Source organism: Malaclemys terrapin, chromosome 7 (assembly GCF_027887155.1).
Source record: "Malaclemys terrapin pileata isolate rMalTer1 chromosome 7, rMalTer1.hap1, whole genome shotgun sequence".
Classification (NCBI taxonomy): Eukaryota; Metazoa; Chordata; order Testudines; family Emydidae; genus Malaclemys; species Malaclemys terrapin.
The window spans coordinates 116,616,393-116,641,623 of record NC_071511.1 but is presented as its reverse complement, the minus strand read 5'-3'; the positions used below and the strand labels follow the sequence as shown (position 1 = coordinate 116,641,623).

Sequence of the window (25,231 nt, the reverse complement as noted above, 5' to 3'; positions counted from 1 at the left end):
CCATCTTAGACAGGAGCTCCGGGCTGCAGCCTCCTGTTTCTCAACCACGTTAACAACACAGGCACAATTCAATTTTGGCACCTGTAAGCTTTTCCCTTTGGGCGCCTGTGACAGTATACGTTTGCTGCGATGTACAAATAGCGTCTTTGCAACAAAGCATTATTTATTCATTCCTCAAAGGTGCAAAGGGTAAAAACAATAAAAGGTCCCTAACTTACCCCGTAAGTTTTTCTTGAGATGGAGTTAGCTGAGCTGATTGGGTCTCTGTAATATTGCTACAGTGTTTCTATAAAGTAGTTCATTTTGCCTTCAGTAAGGAATCAAAGCACAAAACTATAACAATTTGAGAGCTCTAATTTTAATTAAACAGAGAACGCTTATTTTAATCAATTTGAAAGTCGCTTTACCAGAAACATCATCCATCTGTGTTTTGCTCTTCAGCTCATCAGCGGTTATGACATCCTCAGTTAAATAGAATATACACTCACATTTTACATGAGCTTTTTTCTTTTTTGCGAACTGAAATTCAGATGAAAAAGACTTACAAGTATATAGAACTTTTTCATATTTCCTGTTTCTCCTGTGGCTATAGAGCATCAGGTTATGAGAACCATGGACTGAAATTCTAGAATGACAGAATTGTAGGGGCTTGTCTATACTTACGCGCTGGTTCGGCGGCAGGCAATCGAACTTCTGGGTTCGATTTATCGCGTTTTGTCTGGACGCGATAAATCGAACCCAGAAGTGCTCCCCGTCAACTCCGGTAATCCTGCTCGGCGCGAGGAGTACGCGGAGTCGACGGGGGAGCCTGCCTGCCGTGTCTGGACCGCAGTAAGTTCGAACGAAGGTACGTCGACTTCAGCTACGTTATTCACGTAGCTGAAGTTGCGTACCTTAGTTTGAATTGGGGGGTTAGTGTAGACCAGGCGTAAGACTGGAAGGGACCTCAAGAGTTCATCTAGTCCAGTCCCCTGCACTCAGGGCAGGACTAAGTATTATCTAGACCATCCCTGACAGGTAATCTTTTCACCACCCATGTCTCTGTGTATCAATTTTTTTAAAAACAAAGAGCCAAATCTTTAGCTAGTGCAAAGTCTGCATAGCTTTATTGAAGTGAATGTACCCCAGTAAACACCAGCTAAAGATCTACATTAAAATGTCATCAAAAATTCACTTTTTTTTTTTTTCTTTTCTTTTTGGAAGCGGGGGTTAGGAGTGGGAATTATGGCATTAGTGGTGCTATTTTTTTTTTTTCTTCATGTATTTGCACAAAACCAGAGTCTGCTGCGTGACTCTCATGCTGGAACTAGAATGGTAGGTTGGTAGAGTACTTTGTTCAATCAGACCTGAATCATTTGAAGAATATACGTGTACATGGATTAATAACCTGTTACAATGACAGCTTTGGAGATGTAGAGGGATGGGGAATTTAAGGCTGACAAGAGACGCTCTTTTGTTGTTCTCTTTCATCCTCCTGGGAGTTATTTTCCACCCACCTTTGATTACCAGCAGTTTCCTTTTATTTGTTTGACAAGATACATCACAGGTAAGGATTTCAGGATGAATTGTCTCTCAGAGCGCGCACATGTTTGGCTTCCCCTCACATCCACATACATTTTTATAAGTTGCCCACCCTGTATGGTGCAGGCCACCTGAAATGCTGAACTTTGGGGAAAGAGGCCCCTCAATATGGAACAGCATTGCTTTATTTACAGAAAAACAAGTAGGGTTGTCAGCATCTGCTTCCAAAGCAAATGTGAAATTAGTCACTCATGAAGTCTAAGTGCTCCTGCCTTGTCCTAGTGTTGAATGACACCTCATTTGTTTCAGCAGCACCTTTGTACATTTTTTACCGCAATGCGTAGTTAAACTGTGAGCTTTGCTGCCATTGAATATTACAGATTATTTAAAAAAAAATGAAACATGTATATGAAAAGTATTTCCTGTGTCCTCACAACAGCCAGGATAAAAATTGCCAGGCTGTCAGGCTTCCTGCTACAGTTAATAGCTGATTGATCTCTCACTATCTGGAACCATAGACTGATTGTGTCCAGATACAATGGTGATGGACACAATGTGGGTAGATCAGGAAGATATTTTGTCCACATTGTATTGAGAGGAGGGATGGGCTTGTGATTATGGCATTGGACTAGGAATTTGGGAAATCTGGATTCAATTCCAAGTTCTGCCTCAGGCTTCCTTTTTGTCCTTTGGCAAGTCACTTACTATCCCTGTGTCTTAGTACCCTAGCTGTCAAATGAAGATAATGATCCTTCCTTTTCACCCATTCTTTCTCTGTCTTGTCTAGTTCAATTGTAAGCTCCCTCAGGTAGGGGCTTTCTTTGTGTTTCTAGTGTACCAAGCACAATGAGGATCTTGCAGGTTTGGGGCTTGCAGGTGCTATTATAATATAAACAGTACGTAACAATGATAAAAATCATATGTGCTTTCTGTCTGAAGCATTTGGCATTTCATCAGTTTGAGAGAGGATTACTGGACTAGGTGGTTTTTGCTGGTTATGGCAATTCCTGTGTGAGTAATAAAAGTATACTTTGGAAGATTTTTTTCTAATATAACACACCAGGAATTTTTCACTTCTAATTAGTGTGTGTGTGTGTGTGTGTATGTGTGTGTGTGTGTGTGTGTGTGAGAGAGAATCTAGAACTCAATCACTAGAAAAGGCCTGCAGCCAGGCTGGTATTGGCATAAAGTTCATTAAACCCAATCGGTACTTGTTCTTTCCTCTTGGAGACATTTGCGTATGGTACATCGTGTAAATGCTCAGCTATCTTGGAACTTTATTTTAGTAATCACAGCAGCAGGTAGGATTTGCACCTCTGAGGTACGAAAAACCAGGACACCCAGGATAAATACCCAGGACATCCATAAAATCCAACACTTGGCAGTGTGTACTGAGCACCCTTACAGATATCTTACAGGACAGCTACTTCCAAAAAGTGATCCTAGGAAAACCTGGATAGGTGGCAAACACAGCAGCGGATCAAGTATCAGGTTTGCTTTTAATTATAGTAATTTGTCTGTCTCTTTGCAAGGAAGCCAAGATAATAAAAATAATTCAAAGTTTAGGGGAAAGCAAATCACACATGTCATTTATTATTTTTTCCATTTTTACATAACCAACCAACAACAAAGAAATGGAAAAATGCAAACAAAATTAATAGGCTTTGGAATACATAAAGAGTAAATCTATAGAAATTATTTCTAAGATACAGAGTACTAAGGGTTTGTTCTTTTTTAACTGTCTGTTCGCTTGGGTTAAAAGTTTTCAGAAATGCTCTTTATACTGCTGTGGTGGGTAAGAGTTTGTTAAAAGGTAAAGTTGTGCCCTTCCACCTCACTTTCCTTTCCTAAACTCCTGCACCAGAGCACTGATAGAATCATAGTGATGAGATGTTTTCTGCCTGTCAGCAAAGGTGGATCAGGCCTGCATGACCTCAGCAGCTTGTTAGGCCATAGCCATGGGGGTTTGAATAGCCCCACAGAAAAGTCCAGCGTAACCCACTGCTGACATAGGCGAACCTTTGGGCCTGAACGCAGAGCATCCTGCTTCACTCTCCATTATAGCCCTGAGCATGGTGGGTTCCTAACATCTCTAAAGAAGATTAATTGCTCTTGGACACAAGGGTGAAACTATTTTCAGATGCAGAGTGGAGTGATATTTGATGATGAGCCAAGGTACTGTACAGTGACATATCTCTCCTTCCTCCTCTGTTGCTGCCTTTGTGGGAGTGTCATGAATGAATTCCCTAAAATAATTCAGACATAGTGTTCTCCCCAGCTAAAGGTCACTCTGAGGGCACAGTACTCTTGCCATTTCATATGCAAAGGTATTCTGGAAAAGTGTACTTTTTGCTTTGCTTTGTTTCGTTTTATTAGGATAATGTTGATATAAAAATGTCTCTTTAGTTTATATTAATACCTGTGGTGGTGGTGTTACATAACATAATTAGAAATTATCTGTGTATATTATGCAGCCGAAAATCTAATCCTGCGGGATCTCAATTTGCACAACTCCGATGGGAGGTTCATACATACAGGACTTGCAGAATGGAACTGACCCTGAATACTTTATGCACAAACTTCATTGTCAATCCTAGGGTTACCATACGTCCGGATTTTCCCGGACATGTCCGGCTTTTTGGGTGGTGCTTGGCCGGGGCCGGCGGTGCGGGGCTGGTGCGGGGCTGGGGGCATGGTGCCGGGCTGGGAACCAGGGGCGCAGGGCCGGGAACCAGGGGCGCAGGGCCGGGCCGGGCGTGGGGCCGGACGGGGAGCCAGGGGCGCGGTGCGGGGCCAGGGTCCGGGCTGGGAGCCGGTCAGCCGGGCCGGCGGGGAGCCGGGCCGGCGGGGAGCCGGTCAGCCGGGCCGGCGGGGAGCCGGGCCGGCGGGGAGCCGGTCAGCCGGGCCGGCGGGGAGCCGGGCCGGCGGGGAGCCGGTCAGCCGGGCCGGCGGGGAGCCGGGCCGGCGGGGAGCTGGTCAGCCGGGCCGGCGGGGAGCCGGGCCGGCGGGGAGCCCGGGGGTGCGCCGGGCCGGCGGGGGCCGGCAGTGCTGGGCGGGCCGGGGGTGGTCGGCCGGGGCCAGCACCCCAGGGCCCGAGCCGACCCAGGCTGGAGCCGCCGGGGGCCAGCCTGGGCCGCGCCTCCTCCCCCCCACACCCCCCTTACCTGCTTCAGGCTTCCCGCAACTCAAATGTTCGCGGGAAGCAGGGGAGGGGGCGGAGACTTTGGGGAGGGGGCGGGGTTGGGGCGGGGGTATGGGCGGGGCTGGGGGCGGGGCCGTGGGCCGTGGAGTGTCCTCCATTTGGAGGCACAGAATATGGTAACCCTAGTCAATCCCAATGCCAATATTAAAATCTGGTGTTCAAGTCTGTTTCAACTTGTGTAGTTGGGGAAGGCACTCACCAAATATGCCTACTCCTTAACCCACCTAAATATCCTTTCTGTTTAAAGACTAGTAACACAAATGATTCTTTGCACAAATAAAATACTGGGCATTTGGACATTCAAGCATTGGCATGTTCCTTCCACCCCAAAAAAGGTATTTCTCTGCCCACCTAATACAGCGTTCAGGGGAAAAGGGGACAGCATAATTATCTATTATTTGTAGTCTGCTCTGAGTGTACGTGCCACTTTACTCAAATAGATGTATCAAAGAACAAAGTCTCTGCTTCAAAGAATTTATAACCTAAAAAGTACCAGTCAGGTACAAACAAAGAGCGGCTTGTGTCTGTTATTGCAGATAGGCTTCCAGTACAGGTACTTGTAAGACGTGATTTGAAATAGGAGAGAGAAGGGTAACTGGGGGTGTTAGATTAGGAAATCTGAAGAGGAGGAAGGAGTAAAAGAGAGCGGTTAGGAGTGAATCTTGAGTAAAATGTAGGAATGCCATGAAAACCCTATAATAACAAACCAAAGCATGGTCATAAAAATGCAACAGATAGAAACTGACCATGAAAATTGTATCACTTAAGTTGATGCTTAAAAACAAATATGATACCAGAGACAGCTATTTTTAGAAGTGCTTTGATAATGAACATTTCCTCCAGACCACTTCAGAGGCATAGAGCAACACATTTTCCATGCTGAGGAAAGCTACAAAGTCCTTACAAGGTTCTGTTGAGATTTTAAACTAATACTGTTTCTGGCTCACCCGTCCAACTTACAATATTGTGACATGATGGGCAATATTCTCAAACACAGATTAGTAGTTAGATGTCAGCATCACATCACTATTATTCATCCATCCCTTGCTGGCTCTTAGTAGAAAGGCAAAGATGTGACGGGTTGGGTCACAGAAACTCCCTTTGGGACTTCTACCTGATGTGCTGGGACTACCTCTGAGCCCGTTTTCCCTGCCAGCTTGGGACTTCAGTGTCTTGTCTTGTTTGAGCCAGACACGTTTGCCGGCTGCAAACACAGATCCAAGTCTGAACCATGTCCCCCACAAGCTGCAGGCTTAACTGAAAACAGCTTAAGAAGTGCTCCTGTCTCCAGCACTCAGATACCCAGCTCCCAAATGGATCCAAACCCCAAATAAATCCGTTTTACTCTGTATAAAGCTTATACAGGGTAAAGTCATAAATTGTTCGCCCTCTGTAACATTGATAGAGAGAGATGCATCGCTGTTTGCCCCCTCCAGATATTAATACTTACTCTGGGTTAATTAATAAGTAAAAAGTGATTTTATTAAATACAAAAAGTAAGATTTAAGTGGTTCCAAGTAATAGAACAAAGTAAATTACCAAACAAGATAAAATAAAACATGCAAGTCTAAGCCTAATACAGTAGAAAACTAAATGCAGGTAAATCTCACCCTCAGAGATGTTCCAATAAGCTTCTTTGACAGACTAGCCGTCTTCTAGTCTGGGCCCAATCCTTTCTCCTGGTACAGTCCTCGTTCCAGCTCAGGTGGTAGCTAGGGGATTTCTCAGGACTGCAGCCTCCTTTGTTCTGTTCCACCCCATTATATATCTTTTGCACAAGGCAGGAATCCTTTGTCCCTCTCTGGGTTCCCACCCCTCCTTCTAAGTGGAAAAGCCCCAAGTTAAAGATGGAGTCCAGTTCAGGTGACATGATCACATGTCACTGTAAGACTTCGTTACCCACTTGCCAGCACACAGGTATACAGGAAGACTTACAAGTATACAGAGCCATTTACAACCAGTTGTCCTGGTTAATGGGAGCCATCAAGATTCCAAGCCACCATTAATGGCCCACACTTTGCATAATTACAATAGGACCTCAAAGTTATATTTCAGATTCCTAGTTTCAGATACAAGAGTGGTACATTTATACAAATAGGATGAACACACTCAATAGATTATAAGCTTTTTAATGATACCTTACAAGAGATCTTTTGCATGAAGCATATTTCAATTACATTATGTTCACACTCATTAGCATATTTTCATATCATATGGAGTGCACCGTCACAATTCTCAAACACAGATTAGTAGTTGGTAAATGGATGTCAGCATCACATCACTACTATTCATCCATCCCTTGCTGGCTCATAGTAGAAAGGCAAAGATTGAATGGGCCATAGCAGAACTGGCTTCTGACACTTAGGAGCATAGATAATCATGATCAGAAGTATAGGATAGTTTATACTCTATAAATAGAAGTCTTCAGTTACTAGAACAGGCAATAAATTCTCTTCAATAGAATTTTATGATCAGTCATACAAATGAATGACTGTCCTTGCAAAGCATATGAAGGCAGCGGTGCCCAAACTTTTCCTGTCATGCCCCCACCCCCTTACCAGTAATGGAATCTGTCCATGCCCCCCCTCCCATTACTGCACAGTTGTCTCAGCAGTGGCTGAAAGCAGAACTGGGGATGAGGGAGGAGCTGGGACTAGAGGAGGAACTTGCCTGGGGTGGAGAGGGAATGAGGGCAGAGTTGGGCTGGGGCTGGAGCTGGGCTGGGGACAGAGTAGAGCTGGGTGGCACTCCTTCCCCCCTCTCCATCCATCAATAAATCCCCAAAAGCCCCTAACCTTGTGGGGGGAGGGGACCTTCTAAGCCTCCTCCCTGCTTTCAAAACCAAAGTATAGTTTACTGCATAGTTCATAGATTCATAGATTATAGGACTGGAAGGGACCTCGAGAGGTCATCGAGTCCAGTCCCCTGCCCGCATGGCAGGACCAAATACTGTCTAGACCATCCCTGATAGACATTTATCTAACCTACTCTTAAATATCTCCAGAGACGGAGATTCCACAACCTCCCTAGGCAATTTGTTCCAGTGTTTAACCACCCTGACAGTTAGGAACTTTTTCCTAATGTCCAACCTAGACCTCCCTTGCTGCAGTTTAAACCCATTGTTTCTGGTTCTATCCTTAGAGGCTAAGGTGAACAAGTTCTCTCCCTCCTCCTTATGACACCCTTTTAGATACCTGAAAACTGCTATCATGTCCCCTCTCAGTCTTCTCTTTTCCAAACTAAACAAACCCAGTTCTTTCAGCCTTCCTTCATAGGTCATGTTCTCAAGACCTTTAATCATTCTTGTTGCTCTTCTTTGGACCCTTTCCAATTTCTCCACATCTTTTTTAAAATAGTGTCACTTTACAATTCATTTTTGATTAAGGGCATCCAATTTCCTCTTTAAAATATTCCCTTTCACACAAGAGTGGAACCTTGCTATTTGTAATTTTGTCTTTATTCTCCTACTTCTCTGTATAGCCAGACTGACTATTCTCTTCCAGGCAGAGATGTTGTTTCCTTTAAATATAAATCACCATTGAGCCTATTCCTCACAAGGGAAAGAAGTGCATGGTTTTCAAAAGATCCCAAATGGAAATGGATCACTGTCAGACTTTTTTTTTAATCCCTGCTAACTTTCAGCAGCAGTAATGCGATTGGTTTAGCTACAGGTTGCGTGGGTGAGATCACATTTTCTTCCTGCCAATACTTATCGTCTCTTCTTGCTCTAGAATTTCCCGGTTTATGTTGCTTTTCCAAGAAGTGGCCTTGCTTACCTGAACAAAGTGCTATTACAGACTCTGGCCTCTCGGGCACAATGTTCAACATTGCTGGAAGCTGCAGAGTTGAATCCCTTTTGCAATGTGCTGGATATTCTTATTAATAAGGTCCACCACTCATTGGATCCAGTTTGATAATCACGTTGAGACGGCAATATCTTTTGTGGAAATATACACTGCTACAGTTACAGAGTCTGATCTGATGTCTTACATGCATGGAGCTCCCACAAAGTCAACTGGAGTTCAATGCACAGAGGGCTTGTAGAATCAAGCCTACAGTATGGATTGGAGTAAATAAATGAGCTGGGGTTACAAAAGGAAAGACTAGAGCACTCAAGGGGGATAACAGTCAATGCACTGAGCTTATTGCACATCTTGTGGATTCTGAGAATGGTAAATGTAGTGCATTGGAAGTGGGGGAAGGGGGCAGTGAGCTCCCAAGGAAAGAAGCCCTCCAACATGAAGAGAAGAAGACAGTAATGCTGAGAAACTCCATTCTCAGCAAAAGAGCTCTTCCCCCTTAAAAGCAGTCTTTAAATATGTTTAACTATTAAATGGTAAAAATGTTTTCTAGCGGTTTAAACCCATGGGCTCAAATCCCCAGGTCTTTACTCACTGGAGTAAGAATTTGATCCGCAGTGAAGCAAGATGGAAATTACTTTATGTCCTCTCCGTGAATCTCTAGCGTCACAAAGTTCAGCAACAGGGTGGTGAATAGGATGAGACAGGCAAGCTGAAATACTAATTTTTTTTATCAACGTTGCGCTCATTTCAAAAATAGTAATCATTATCCCAGGGTAGACGGAGAGTAAGTCCAGCCTTTGTAAGGTAGGACTCTCAGACACAATACTACTGTCAAGCCTAAGCCAGGACTTAGTGTGCACATTGTGGTTTTCATTCTGTGGACAAACTGATGTTGCCAAAGGGGAATTCAATTTTGCTGGACTCTTGCTCTGACCAAAAGAAGGAGGAGGAGCTCAGTGCCTGAGAGGACAGAGAGGCACAGTAATATTCCTGTCTAAGTGTGGGACTGGGCTGAGTGACCAATGGAGAGTGACCAATAGTGGCACAACACAGAAGAATTATAGCATAATTTAGATGTAAAAGCTGAGAGACCACAACCATAAAATACCATTGATCTTTTAATCCAGACAAAGTTGAATCAAAAAAATGGGGAAATTGGAGATTTTGGATTTCAGTGATGCAATATGAAAAATAGAAACTGAAACTGAATGTTCCTATTCAATCTTTTTTGCAATAGGAAAATGAGGGGACATCCATTGAAACTGACAGGCAAACAATATAAAAGTAGTAAAAAGAAACGCATATTTACACAACTGATAATTAACCTGCCGAATGCCTGATGCAATAAATTATTGTGACCAGGGAGGTTAGTAAAAACAAACAACAAAAAAGACATTTATATGGCTAATGAGAACATAAAGTTAAACAAGTTAAAGGATAAAAATGTTTATACATTTATAAAGCTTCATGCTTCCAGTCATAAACCAACTTCTTACTTACTAGTTTTAGGTAGGAACTTCCCCTATGGGCAAATTCTTATATAATTGTCCATTATGCGCATTTTCTTCTACCTTTTACTTATATATCTGGTATTGGACTCTCTAAGATAGTAGATTTGTATCTTCTGCTGCTACAAAGACCATTGAACTAGTCCAGTATGGCAATTTGTATTTGCCATTTGGGCATGCGGAGACATAGGGTGATCCAAAAGTTGGAGTCAAATAACAGATTGCGTGCTATCTGGGTTGAAGATCCAATATGTACATACACCACAAGTTTGCTTCCTTAGTGATTTGTCAGGCATTGGCTTGGACCATTACCGGGAGAAATTTGCTAGAATTACTTTGTTGACTGCCAGTAAGTACACTGTGGGTCTGATCCTGAGAGGTACTGAGTGGCTGTCTCGTCCCTGCAGTTTCCATTGAAGTCAACAGAACTTGCAGGTCCTGTGCTCTTCATGTCACACAGGAACAGCAGAGAAATAGAATAGATTCTTGCGTGCTTGGAGAAGGTCTCATACTATGATAGGGATCAGCTAAAATATTTGATGGGGGCTATATAGCTGGGTTTTGGGAAGAGTACAGGTTTTTATATGCAGTTGGGAAGACAATGGGTTACTGGATGCCATGCGAAAGTGTCAAGGAATGTTCATGGGATGGGTGCATCCTGTAAATTAACAATAATTGTGTGCTGACGCCACTCAAGGATGTTGTATTGCATGTAGCAACAATGCTTGTTTATTTAGGAAACCAGTTAAAATATTTTTTCTGCCAAAACCGAAAGTTGCATAAGCCTGAAACCATTATGGGTTGAGGAAGCTATATACTGTGCATTTACCTGGATATTAATTTTTAAATGCTCTGTTCTTATTTTGAAATTCCCTTTCCTTGTATCTTTGCCAGATCTTGTGTATTACTGCAGGATCAGATTACAGACGGAAAAGATAATTTTAGAATAAAATAAAAATTGAAGCCTTCCTTGAAAGTCCAATTTAATAGTACTATATTGTGGAGCTAAATGTGGATAACTCTTTCTGTAACCTCCTGTCATAACTATAAAGGGAAGGGTAATAGCTGTCCTGTGTACAGTACTATAAATCCCTCCTGGCCAGAGACTCCAAAATCCTTTTCCCTGTAAAGGGTTAAGAAGTTCAGGTAACCTGGCTGGCATCTGACCTAAAGGACCAATAAGGGGACAAGATACTTTCAAATCTTGGGGGGGAAGGCTTTTGTTTGTGTTCTTTGTTTGGGAGTGTGTTCCTTCTCGGGGACTGAGAGGGACCAGACATCAATCCAGGTTCTCCACATCTTTCTAAGCAAGTCTCTCCTATTTCAAACTTGTAAGTAAATAGCCAGGCAAGGCGTGTTAGTTTTCCTTTGTTTTCTCAACTTGTAAATGTACCTTTTACTAGAGTGTTTCTCTTTGTTTGCTGTACTTTGAACCTGAGACTAGAGGGGAGTCCTCTGAGCTCTTTAAGTTTGATTACCCTGTAAGGTTGATTTCCATACTGATTTTACAGAGATGATTTTTACCTTTTTCTTTAATTAAAAACCTTCTTTTTAAGAACCTGATTGATTTTTCCTTGTTTTAGATCCAAAGGGGTTTTGGATCTTGATTCACCAGGAGTTGGTGGGAGGAAGGAGGGGGGATGGTTAATTTCTCCCTGTTGTAGATCCCAGGGAGGGTTGGAACTGATTCACCAGGAGTTGGTGGGAGGAAGGAGGGGAATGGTTAATTTCCCCTTGTTTTAAATCCAAGGGGTTTGGATTTGTTTTCACCAGGGAATGGGTGAAGGTTTTTCAAGGTTTTTCCCAGGGAGGGAATCCATTGAAAATGGTGGCAGCCGAACCAGAGCTAAGCTGGTAATTAAGCTTAGAAGTTTTTATGCAGGCCCCTACATTTGTACCCTAAAGTTCAAAGTGGGGATCTCAGTCCTGACACCTCCACTTAGGGCAAAGTTGAATAATTGCCTTGAGTGTTCTGATTGCTTCCAAAGCCCACAAACAATCTGAAGGGATGAGAGTATCAAGCAGGTAAATGGCTGACTACCAGAAAGTTTAATATTAAATGCTTTTGAGAGTCTCCATAACTAGAGACTATTCAGGGGCCTTAGTGATCTAAGGAAAAGAGGAAATATGATGGAAGTACAGTGCCATAATGAATGGTGCAGACAGGGCCGGCTCTAGGATTTTTGCCGCCCGAAGCAAAAACATTTTTGGCCGCCCCCCCTTTTTTTTGGTGGCCCCCTGGCCCCGGCCCAGCCCCAACTCCACCCCTTCCGAACCCCTTCCTCAAATCCCCAGCCCCGCCTCCTACCCTGGCGTGCCGCATTTCCGCCCCCCCATTGCTTCCTGCAGGCCCTCCCGCCCTAGCTCACCTCTGCTCCGCCTGCTCCCCCAGGCGCGCCACTGCTCTGCTTCTCCCCCCTCCCTCTCAGGCAAGGGAGGGGGGAGAAGCGGAGCGGCGGCGCATTCAGGGGAGCAGGCGGAGCGGAGGTGAGCTCGGGTGGGGGGCGTAGGAAGTAAGGGGGGGTAGATGAACCGCTCCCTGCTCCAGCTCACCTCCGTTCCACTACCGCCGCCTCCCCCGAGCGTCCGCTGGTCGGCTTCTCCTCCCTCCCAGGCTTGCTGCGCGAAACAGCTGTTTCGCGCGCGGCAAGCCTGGGAGGGAGGGGGGAGAAGCGGAGCGGCGGCTGCGCACTCAGGGGAGCAGGTGGAGCGGAGGCGAGCTGGGGCGGTGGGGGCACTTTTTCCCTATGTCCCGGAGTCAGCGCCTATGATGGCTGGTGCCAGAATGCCACCCCTAGAAATGTGCGTCCCCAAGCACCTGCTTGTTTTGCTGGTGCCTGGAGCCGGCCCTGGGTGCAGAGAACATCTCCTAGGTGCACCTATTTACTTCGGCCCCTATCAGCAGAACAAGAGGACACTTAAAGTTAAAAGACAACCATTTAAAAATGGAAAAGATATTGCTTATAAAAATGACAAATAGCATTGAGAAGAGCAGCCTGGTCTCTTGCTTAACCTGTCCCTAATAGTAGAGCAGGAGGGTACTCAAAGCTAAAATTGGGGGGGAAAAGAAAATCAATTTTTTATAGACAACAATTAATCAACTTGAGCTCTCACTGCTGTAGGATATGGTTGAGGCAAATAACTTAGTAATTTTCTACAACGGCTTAGATATAGGAATAAGAATAGCAATAGTAGTTAGGTTAATTAGGCTAAAATTGCAAGGATATAGGCCCATCATCCACTTGTATTAAAAAGAAATTTCCCCCTATAATATAGTGTTATATTGTTACTTGTGTTGCGGACAGGAGATATGCCTTCCTCTGGGGCATCCAGCAACAGACACTGTTGGAGACAGGATACTAGATAAACCCAAGAGATCTGCTGATTCTCTGCCCCCCGCCCTGACCATCGCTTCAGATGTTGCATATGATCCAAAGTTCATTGAAGTCACTGGAAAGACTCCCATTGGCCTCCAGAGGGGGTTAAATCAGGCTCTTTGTGGACTGTTATCATCTGACTTTTGTTTTATAAGCGGAGTAGAGGCTGCAGTCCCTGTGTAGGAGACCTTTGCCAGCACCAGATGCCTGCTGCCAGGGCCCTGCCAGCAGACTGATCAGGCCCCATTGTCTCTACCTATAGTAAAATCCGGGCCTGAAATAGCAGCTAACTTCTCCCACCTAAAATTAGCTAGAGGAACAACATTACTGCCGTGTTTTTGTTTGTTTTAAAACTTCACTTACAGTAAAAACTGTGAGTAATCTTCCTGTCATCTCTCTATAGAAAAGGTCCTTTTGACTCTAATGCAATTGAAGTCTCTCATAACGCAGGAGGAAGCACAGTATGTAATTACATGAAAGAAGTGTATTTTTATCTTTCTAAAATTGTGTTGTATTATAAGAAAATCATAAAAAGAGTGCTGTGTAGTGCAGTATAGTGCACTAGCTCAGGTTAAAGATACAGGTGTTTAAACCAAAAAATGAAGTCACATTCACTTTCTAAAATAGGAATTTGATACTTCATTGGCAAACAAATTTTACATTTGTCACTAGGTCATACGTTACTTTTAGGAGTGGAAACATTTTCATCCTGCGTTCTTACTCCCAGGGCTTGAGCAAAGGGGCCTGTTGGGGCAGTCCATTGGCCTCTGCCAGGTCATGAAGTCAGCTCAAAACCCTCTGGGGAGCAGCAGTGGATAGCTGCAAAGAAATCCTGATCATTTCTTCCTTGAACTGTTTGCAGTGCAGTAGGCTGGTAGATTGTGACTGGGACCATAGGCTGCAGGATTGTAGTTCCAACTGGACTCCCAAACCAAAGGATGATGATTGTGACATGCAGGGTCAGAGTTTTTGTATGGAGAAATATGGGATGATCTTTATGGGTCTAGCTAGAATATAGAGGACTCTGTAGGTAAAAGAAGAAGAAGAAAAGGTGGTGTGGCAGTGATTCTGGAATAAGATAAGGGGCTACAGAGCATGTGATTTCTGTCATTCAACATCCCTTCTGGTTTTGTTCTCACAGAAAAAAGAAGAATGGACTGGAACAGCAGCCAGAGGTCCCTGTCAGTAACCAGTGCCGAATTGTTAACCCAACATTCAAGTATAATATGGACTACAAGAAAGTTGGCAAATGTATTATTATAAACAACAAAAATTTTGAGGACCAAACAGGTATTTCTTATGCTCGTCTCATACTTTAATTTGTTTCCCACCCTTTGCATTAACATTCTTTAGAATGACTTTAAGCCGGGCCTTAAAAACCTCCAAGGAAGGAGATTCCACCACCTCCCGAGGTAACGCATTCCAGTGCTTCACCACCCTCCTAGTGAAATAGTGTTTCCTAATATCCAACCTAGACCTCCCCCACTGCAACTTGAGACCATTGCTCCTTGTTCTGTCATCTGCCACCACTGAGAACAGCCGAGCTCCATCCTCTTTGGAACCCCCCCCTCAGGTAGTTGAAAGCAGCTATTAAATCCCCCCTCATTCTTTTCTGGAGACTAAACAATCCCAGTTCCCTCAGCCTCTCCTCATAAGTCATGTGCTCCAGACCCCTAATCATTTTTGTTGCCCTCCGCTGGACTCTTTCCAATATTTCCACATCCTTCTTGTAGTGTGGGGCCCAAAACTGGACACAGTACTCCAGATGAGGCCTCACCAATGTCGAATAAAGGGGAACGATCACATTCCTCGATCTGCTGGCAATGCCCCTACTTATACAGCCCAAAATGCCGTTAGCCTTCTTGGCAACAAGAGCACACTGTTGACTCATATCCAGCTTCTCGTCCACTGTGACCCCTAGGTCCTTTTCTGCAGAACTGCTGCCTAGCCATTCGGTCCCTAGTCTGTAGCAGTGCATGGGATTCTTCCGTCCTAAGTGCAGGACTCTGCACTTGTCCTTGTTGAACCTCATCAGGTTTTTTCTGGCCCAATCCTCTAATTTGTCTAGGTCCCTCTATATCTGATCCCTACCCTCCAGCATATCTACCACGCCTCCTAGTTTAGTGTCATCTGCAAACTTGCTGAGGGTGCAGTCCACACCATCCTCCAGATCATTAATAAAGATATTAAACAAAACCGGCCCCAGGACCGACCCTTGGGGCACTCCGCTTGAAACCGGCTGCCAACTAGACATGGAGCCATTGATCACTACCCGTTGAGCCCGACAATCTAGCCAGCTTTCTATCCACTTTACAGTCCATTCATCCAGCCCATACTTCTTTAACTTGGCGGCAAGAATACTGTGGGAGACAGTATCAAAAGCTTTGCTAAAGTCAAGGAATAACACATCCACTGCTTTCCCCTCATCCACAGAGCCAGTTATCTCATCATAGAAGGCAATTAGGTTAGTCAGGCACGACTTCCCCTTGGTGAATCCATGCTGATTGTTCCTGATCACGTTCCTCTCCTCTAAGTGTTTCATAATTGATTCCTTGAGGACCTGCTACATAATTTTTCCAGGGACTGAGGTGAGGCTGACTGGCTTGTAGTTCTCTGGATCCTCCTTCTTCCCTTTTTTAAAGATGGGCACTACATTAGCCTTTTTCCAGTCATCCAGGACCTCCCCCGATCGCCATGAGTTTTCAAAGATGATGGCCAATGGCTCCGCAATCACATCCGCCAACTCCTTTAGCACCCTCGGATGCAGTGCATCCGGCCCCATGGATTTGTGCTCATCCAGTTTTTCTAAATAGTCCCAAACCACTTCTTTCTCCACGGAGGACTGGTCACCTCCTCCACATACTGTGCTGCCCAGTCCAGCAGTCTGGGAGCTGACCTTGTTTGTGAAGACAGAGGCAAAAAAAGCATTGAGTACATTAGCTTTTTCCACATCCTCTGTCACTAGGTTGTCTCCCTCATTCAGTAAGGTGCCCACACTTTCCTTGACTTTCTTCTTGTTGCTAACATACCTGAAGAAACCCTTCTTGTTACTCTTAACATCTCTTGCTAGCTGCAACTCCAAGTGCGATTTGGCCTTCCTGATTTCACTCTTGCATGCCTGAGCAATATTTTTATACTCCTCCCTGATCATTTGTCCAATCTTCCACTTCTTGTAAGCTTCTTTTTTGCGTTTAAGGTCAGCAAGGATTTCATTGTTTAGCCAAGCTGGTCGCCTGCCATATTTACTTTTCTTTCTATACATCGGGATGGTTTGTTCCTGCAACCGCAATAAGGATTCTTTAAAATACAGCCAGCTCTCCTGGACCCCTTTGCCCTTCATGTTATTCTCCCAGGGGATCCTGCCCATCTGTTCCCTGAGGGAGTCAAAGTCTGCTTTTCTGAAGTCCAGGGTCCGTATTCTGCTGCTCTCCTTTCTTCCTTGTGTCAGGATCCTGAACTCAACCATCTCATGGTCACTGCCTCCCAGGTTCCCATCCACTTTTGCTTCCCCTACTAATTCTTCCCTATTTGTGAGCAGCAGGTCAAGGAAAGCTCTGCCCCTAGTTGGTTCCTCCAGCACTTGCACCAGGAAATTGTCCCCTACACTTTCCAAAAACTTCCTGGATTTTCTGTGCACCGCTGTATTGCTCTCCCACCAGATGATAGGGTGATTAAAGTCTCCCATGAGAACCAGGGCCTGCGATCTAGCAACTTCTGTTAGTTGCTGGAAGAAAGCCTCATCCACCTCATGCCCCTGGTCTGGTGGTCTATAGCAGACTCCGACCACGACATCACCCTTGTTGCTCACACTTCTCAACTTTATCCAGAGACTCTCAGGTTTTTCTGCAGTTTCATACCGGAGCTCTGAGCAGTCATACTCCTCTCTTACATACAATGCAACTCCCCCACCTTTTCTGCCCTGCCTGTCCTTCCTGAACAGTTTATATCCATCCATGACAGTACTCCAGTCATGTGAGTTACCCCACCAAGTCTCTGTTATTCCAATTGCATCATAGTTCCCTGACTGTGCCAGGACTTCCAGTTCTCCCTGCTTGTTTCCCAGGCTTCTTGCATTTGTGTATAGGCACTTAAGATAACTCATCTATCGTCCCTCTGTCTCAGTATGAGACAGGAGTCCTCCCCTCTTGCGCTCTCCTGCTCTTGCTTCCTCAAACGTTTGTGAATGTTTGTTTCAAAATCACATCACCATATTATTTTCTAAGCTAGCCAGTAAATTATAAACCTAGAAAGTCACCTGTGAACATTCAAGTTATTTGCTTTGCTTTGCTTTGTGTGTAGCCAGCTGTATTCTTCTTCATTTTCTGTCAGGTATGGGTAAACGCAGTGGCACTGATAAAGATGCTGGAGCGCTTTTTAAATGTTTTAGAAGCTTAGGATTTGAGGTTGATATATACAACGATCAATGCCGTGATGATATGAAGAAATTACTCAAACAAGGTAACAGTTCACATTCTTCGTGTTGTTGTACTTTTCCATATAATAAAAGACGTGGTACCAGAACAGACTGAAGCTTTCATGTTTTCCCCTTAATTCAGAGCTATTTTATTCTCTTGTTTTACTCAACTGAGAAAGTGGCCTATGCCCAGTTGCTCTGCCTGCCCGGATCTTGGGTCTGGTACAGAGCTCAGTTCCTGCTGCCCGGATACTCTCCCAATTATCCAAAAGTGGTTTATGTCTCCCCTCATCTGCAATCTGTATTACTGAAAAATCCCCACTTCCCTTCCCCTGTTGGAGTTGCATAGAGGGTCCCACTGTACATCTAGTGCTGCAAAGAGATGCTGTTTATAGTTCTTTCATTTATATTAAGTTTAATGTAATTTCCTTTGTGCTGAGAAAATGTTATTTGATTTTCAGCTGCGGATGAGAACCACGATGATGCTGCCTGCTTTGCCTGTATCTTTTTAAGCCATGGGGAAGAGGGCTACATTTATGGCACTGATGGAATGTTGGAAATCAAGGATCTGACCACATTCTTCAGAGGAGACAAGTGTAAAACTCTGATAGGCAAACCCAAATTATTTTTCATCCAGGTAACAACCTTACAAAGTAGATACTGCTGGGAGGAAAAATGTTACCAGTGGTTTCCTACTGTATTGTGGCCCTGTAGGTTAACTTACTGAATTTTTACAAAGATGTTTGACCAGCAAATCATAGATTGGAGGGTAGCTGGCTATAGGTATTGTGCATTTGACAATATATCATACATATATAATACAAATGTGTAAAAATGTACATATTTTCATTGTAATTCTCTCCTCCCACCTCTTGTATGTTGCTTCTCTTCCTAGATGCTAATACAAGCTCTTCAAGCAGAAGGATTATCTTTCTGGGTGTGTAGGCAGAGCTGTGAATGTAGGCTGTCCCTATAGACTATTGCATTCTGTCAGGAGAAATCTGTGCATGCAATTATTATAGTGTATTATTACATCATACATATAATTAATGACATTTTACTGAAACTAGTCAATAACCTGCTGTGCTGGTGAAAGATGCCCAGTTGACAGCCCAGGGGACTGAAGCCCCCTATTTGTCTGTTTAGTATGTACATTTTGGGGTGACAGCAGGAGTGAAACTTCCCCTAAGCCACTCCACCATCTTCCCTCAACCCTGTTGTGGAGGATGAGAAGTACGGCATTTCAGACTCTTGGCCCTCTGTAGATTGCCAGCAAGAGTGTCAGAGTGACACTTGTGATGTGTACAGTTTCCCATAGCAAACAACCAATTCCTCGCACATAGTCCCACCAAACAGCCATCAGATGGTAACAGCTTTCAGTCAGAGGTGAGCTTTCATCAAGAGGTGAAACATACTTGTCTGGAGTTCGTTCCAAGGTGTCAACTCACCAAGCAGCATAGCTAAAGAAGGGATTTGGGATATGTAATTGTATAAATGTTAAAAATGTAAAGTACTTGAACTACAATGGCATGGCAGTGAATGACTTTGGTACTAAGGAGAACATATAATTCTGTACTTCATTGTTACAAGAAATTTAAACGTTACTATACAGTGTAACTTATGGACATAATTGATCATCCACTCAAACTAATAAACTAGTAGACTAGCAAAATTGGTCATGGTTTAAAATGTTAGCGAACACATTTTAACTAACCCAGTTTTAAACAGGATTTTGTACTTTGTGTAGATATAAGGATATATCATGTTTAAAAATGCATCACTAGTTGTGGTCAACCCTAGATTCCCCCTAAGGTTCAGTATGATCAACTAACACATTTTCCAACAAGACTTTCCTTGTCTATACTAGGTGCAAAGTCCTGTTTTAAATTGTCAGTTAAATCATACTAACCAACAGTTTTCAAAACATGACCAATTTTCCCATTTTAGACAAGCTCTTCTTGTCTTTACCATGTTTTCAGGCATGTAGAGGATCTACATTTGATGACGGGATACAAACAGATTCTGGACTTGCAGACGACACAGAGGTAACAGATGCGAATCCCAGATACAAGATTCCAGTAGAAGCAGATTTTCTGTTTGCATATTCCACAGTGCCAGGTAAGCAATGGGAAAGACAGGCTGACATCCGTATGCAATTGGATGCATTGGCAATTGGGCTTGCATTTTTGCATCTGAACTTTAGAAATTCAGCCCCTAAGTATGGATAAGTAAATGTAAAAGAAATTTGAATATTTTGGGACAAAATCATTTGCCTGTTTTAAGTGTATTTTCTTGTAATTTTACTGAGTGACATTTTATCCATTTTATTGTGGAAAGAATAATAAATAGAAGTGCCAGACTAGCTTTCTTTGCCTTTCAGTACTTCATTTACCTCTGTTGTTCTACTTTTCTTTTTTAACAAAAAGTGTAATTAAAGAATAAATATTCTGTATATCCATAGTGCTCTGGGAATACAAATTATGATTTTTGGTGGTGGTAGGCATTAAATATAAGGTACACAGAATAAAGAACACAAAGTTGAAAATGAAGTTCTGGCCATGAAAACTTCTTTAAAGGAACAGAAATAAGTTGCCTTAAAATACATGCTGAAGTATAGTGGACTGAACATGAGCATCGGAGTCAATAACTCCTGAATTCTAGACCAAGCTTTGTTGATGACACACTGTGCAACATTGGGCAGATCATAAACTCCTCAGGTCATAAACTGCCCCATTTACACTGGATCAAAGGGCTGGACTATCATAAAGGGGGCTCTGAAAGCTCCTGATACAGTCAGGGGAAAATTCCCTGACACTGGTAGTCTGGAAGACAGCTGAAAGGCTGAGTTCTGAGGCCCCTTTGAATGTCCTGACGTAGTGGGCATGCGCTGGTAAGGCTGCAGTACACACCATATCCTCAGATGCACGGCACAGAATTTCACCCCTTAAATCAGTTTCCCCATTGCTGAAATTGTAAGAGTGATACCTCATATGGGTATTGTGAGGCTTAATTAATTATAGACACTACCTTGATGATATAGAATGTGCTATATAAGGGCTAAGAATTATTAGCTTCTTTTCTAAATTGCTTCAAAAGGGAGTCATAACATAAGAATATAAAAATGGCCGTAGTGGGTCTGATCAGTGGTCCATCTAGCCCAGTATCCTGTCTTCCAACAGTGGCGATGCCAGATGCTTCAGAGGGAATAAACAGAACAGGGCAGTTTATCAAGTGATCCATCCTCTGTCCAGTCCCAGCTTCTGGCAGTCAGAAGTTTAGGGACAGCCAGAGCATTAGGTTGCATCTCTAATCATCTTGGCTAATAGCCATTGATGGACCTATCCTCCATGAACTCATCTAATTCTTTTTTGAACGCAGAGTCCCCTTCCCCTCTATATGCCAATAAGGGAGGAAAGATAATCCATGTGCTTTCTTATCTCTCTCTCCGTGTAGGTTATTTTTCCTGGAGGAACCCAGGGAGAGGCTCATGGTTTGTGCAGTCTTTGTGCTCCATACTAAATGATCACGGGAAACAACTTGAGATAATGCAGATCCTCACCAGGGTCAACTACATGGTGGCCACAAACTATGAATCACAGTCAGATGACCCCCGCTACAGCGAAAAGAAGCAGATACCCTGTGTGGTCTCCATGCTCACTAAAGAACTTTACTTCTGAAAGTATATTCAAAGGGTTGATGTTAGGGCACACTTTTTTCCCCCCAAGGAGATTTGATTGTACACTCAATGCATATCTCATGTAATAGCAGATACAGATTTGTACTGGCTTCTTATATTTGGAAAAGGTGATGTATCCGATTGCTGAGCCCTAATTAAGGCTTTATAGGATGAAAAAGCAACTCTGGACCAGACCTTCAGCTGATGTAAAGTCCATAACTCCATTTTCGTATATATATATAGCTATACACTAGCGGAGGATCTCATCCTCCATACGTAGCAGCAGAGAAAGACTGGAAGCTCTTTTCCATATCACTTGTTCTGTACACTCAACTGGATGCTGTTGACTCCTCTCTGGTAACTTTTTTCAATTTTTGTTTCATTTTCTATAGTTTGATTTTTTTTCTACCGCTCTCAGAAGTTTTGGAAATCAAATCTTTTTTTCTATCTAATTTTGTCCCTTCCGTTTGATTGCTGATATTTTTTACTTTACATTGTTTCTAGTACTGCATCACTAAAAAGGTGGAAGCCTTTCTACTTATTTCTTCATGTTTAAGAAGAGCTGTACAATTATACATAGTTCTAGGAACCAATGTTAGTTAGCAGTTAGAAGGCAGCACAGGGAGAGTACCGCTTGCATTGGGGTGTGACTAATGCAAATTTTGTGGATGATTATTTATTTTTGCTGCTTAATCTTATTAATTAAATGGTGGATTTACAGACATTGATATTTAAAATCCAGAGAACAGTTCCCTCTAGCAGCTCAAAATTAGTCTGAGTTGGCTCTAAATAAGGTGGCAGTGTCCCGTTCTAGCTTGCTTCCATTAGAAATCTGGTGATTGTATATAAAAGTGTCTTTTTGCAAATCTTCTCATTCTACCTCCTTTTAAAAAAAAAAAAAGTTTTTGTAAAACTTAGGAAATACTTGAGCTATATCTTTTTCCAAGATGGAAAAACTGCAGTGTATCGACATTCAGATTCTTGCTGAGTAATAGTTATTTCTCTTGACTTGGCCTTACCTTTCTTGCATTCTGATCAATGCTAAATAACTGGATAGCGAAGATGCATCAGAACTCAACAGTTATACCAAAAAAATTGTTTGGTCAGTCCAGAGAAGTTAAACAATTATGGAAAGCAGTATGTAAAACTTCTACATTAAATACTAGCAAAATAAATACTGTGAATCTTCCCTTAAATTACTTCTCCCATAACAACAGCTCCTTCCCAGAAGTCTTCCTAGGGCAGCACCATTATACATCACTTTTTATTATGGTTTGTGTCCTTAAAAATCTAACCCATAGTTGGGGTGTGGTTTCTGATCTCATACATAAACCTTTTTCTCTAAGAAAAAGGAAGAATAGTGACAGATATCCTTGGTTTACAGTGCTCTAAAATTTACTTAGTTATAAGTCAAAAACAAGGCAGGTAAATAAAGAGAACATCTATAGAGAGTTTGCTAAATAGAAATGTAATGTTAATGTGGCAAAGATTTTCATCCAATTTTCTTATCACACAAGTAGATTTTTACTTTGCAAATTACATATAAAATGTAAAAGCAACCTGAAACAGTGAAATTACTGATTTTTGCTTGCAGGTAATTCAGATTAGAAAGTGTCTTATTCAGAAATCGTTTTAAAAATCAACAAAATCAATTAGTAGGTTTTATTTTAAAACATATAATTTTATTGTTGAATAGAAACAATGACATTCTTCAGTAATAAGTGTGATTATTTAGGTTGAGTTTGTCTGTTTGTTCCATTATGCATACACTGAAAGTACTGCATAGCAAGGTAAACATTAAACAGGTAGCAGAACAGCTTTTAACTACTGTGCTGTCTTTCTTTTTTCCTTTGGATCAGAGCTAGCAAATGCTTGAGTTCCTCTTTAATATGATCTCTCATGAATATTCAGTAGCTATCCCAAAAATGTGAGGCTAACCAGTTGTTCACTTAGAATACTTCACCCATTACTAGTTTTCTTTTCTTAATCAAAATGTACAGAAGGGTTCCTTGAAAACTTCTAAAAATATACATATTAGTGCCAAATTACCAAATTTGTAAGTTTCAATATTTTCTTACTGTTGTGACAAAATGAGGCACTTTTTCTTAAATCAAATCTACATGTCTGTGAATTTCATAAATAAATATTTTATGGAAAACTTGATCAATAAAGAATTTAAATTTCCTGCGAACGTCTACTTGAGTGTCATTTCAGGTGGTAATACAGAATGCAACCTAAATGCAACCAAAAGCTCTGTTCAGAAGAGATGATGGGTCCTTTATGCCCTTGCCTACATGAGCTTTTCAGCTATGCCATGGAAGTATTTTGGAAGAGTTGACTGCTCTCCATGGTTTTGATTTCGTGGGCCAGATCCTCAGTTGGAATAAAACAGCATAGCTCAAGTTACTCCTCTCGAATTATTCTCATTTACACCAACTGAAGATCTGGCCTTTACTCAGCAGACAAACCAGTTTCATGACCTGGTGATTAATCCAGGTAAAAGTTGAATTAATCATTTTATAGAACTGGTTGGCAAGCGTTTTTATTTAAATCCCCTTACCTAGGGTCCTGACATGAGGGACTTGCCTCTGTTTGATCAAGAGAAACAGTATTTATTTTTCCAGAGTTTTTCACGCTCGTCATGGCCTGTTAGTAGCTGGTTTACTGGGATTTCGCCTGCCTATAGCGTAAAGTTCCCCTAAAAATGTTCTGCTGTCTCAAAGGCTCCTGAATTGGATAAACTATGGGTGCAGAGCCACGAAATGCTGTGAAACCTGTACAAGCAACTCTGCTCAAAGCATAGCCAATCCCCAAATGGCCCCCTCAAGGATTGAACTCACAACCCTGGGTTTAGCAAGCCAATGCTCAAACCACTGAGCTATCCCTCCTCCCTTTTTTCTGCATATGCCCTTGGGAACTACAATAAAAGGCACCAAGAGATACAGATAGCTTTGAGGATTTAAAGCTTTTAAAATGATGCTGAGAATTGTAATACTTTTACTTAACATCCTTTTAAGCAGCAGTTCTCTCTTCTGCTCCAGCCGTGCTCTTGGTTAAGAGTGGTAGAAAATTATATTTAAATAAAAGAGAACAACTGTGGCAAACTTATTTCAAGCAATATTAGTTACTGGGGTAAAATTACCTTGTGATGAGGAAGGATGTGCAAGGCCCTTTTTACTACCCTTTGTGCATCCCCAACATACTGTGGAGTTGGTCTCCAGACCAACCTCTGTGGAGCTGGTGAGGAAGGCCAGTTTGGAGTTAGGTTGGGTGAGGATTCTGCATCAGCTGGTTCCATATGAGAGCAACTACATCTGCTAGCCCTACTTTGCCAACAGAGTGATCTGAAGTTAGACACCAGTGAGGACAGTTTGGGAATTCCTGGTGAGTAGAGGAAATGGCAGCTGTTCAGCTAAGGACGAAAGCGACCGAGCTGTGCTGTTCTAAGAGGGGTTGAATCACTCCTCTGTTCTCTCCCAGAACTGTTAACCTGGCGCACTCCACATTAGTGAGACGGCTTTGCTGCTAAACCAAGTGTGAGCTGGAAAAGGATGATGCAACCAAATTCCTCTCTCATTTAGGCCCTGATCCAAAGGTCAGGGAAGTCAATGCCTTTGCTTCAAACCATAATATAAACACATTAATAGCTTTATTTCCCCCACCCCCTTTAAAGAAGGACTGGACATTTTTCTGTAATAACTTGGTATCTTCCTCTAGGGGAAACCCAGCT

General features: G+C 42.8%; 1 protein-coding gene across 2 annotated transcripts in view; it reads left to right on the top strand.

Annotated features, from left to right (window-relative positions):
* CASP7 (caspase 7) overlaps positions 1 to 21,744 on the top strand; it is a 30,138-nt gene extending 8,394 nt beyond the window's left edge. Inside the window, exons 2-7 of one of the 2 annotated variants that reach the window (XM_054035815.1) lie at positions 2,808 to 3,012; positions 14,553 to 14,701; positions 17,741 to 17,869; positions 18,287 to 18,462; positions 19,805 to 19,943; positions 21,279 to 21,744. In XM_054035815.1, the coding sequence (XP_053891790.1) occupies positions 2,808 to 3,012; positions 14,553 to 14,701; positions 17,741 to 17,869; positions 18,287 to 18,462; positions 19,805 to 19,943; positions 21,279 to 21,502 (1,022 nt within the window). In that variant the 3' untranslated portion in view covers positions 21,503 to 21,744. The remainder of the gene's footprint in view (positions 1 to 2,807; positions 3,013 to 14,552; positions 14,702 to 17,740; positions 17,870 to 18,286; positions 18,463 to 19,804; positions 19,944 to 21,278) is intronic. The other variant, XM_054035814.1, reaches the window with a different exon arrangement.
* Positions 21,745 to 25,231: the final 3,487 nt, after the last annotated feature.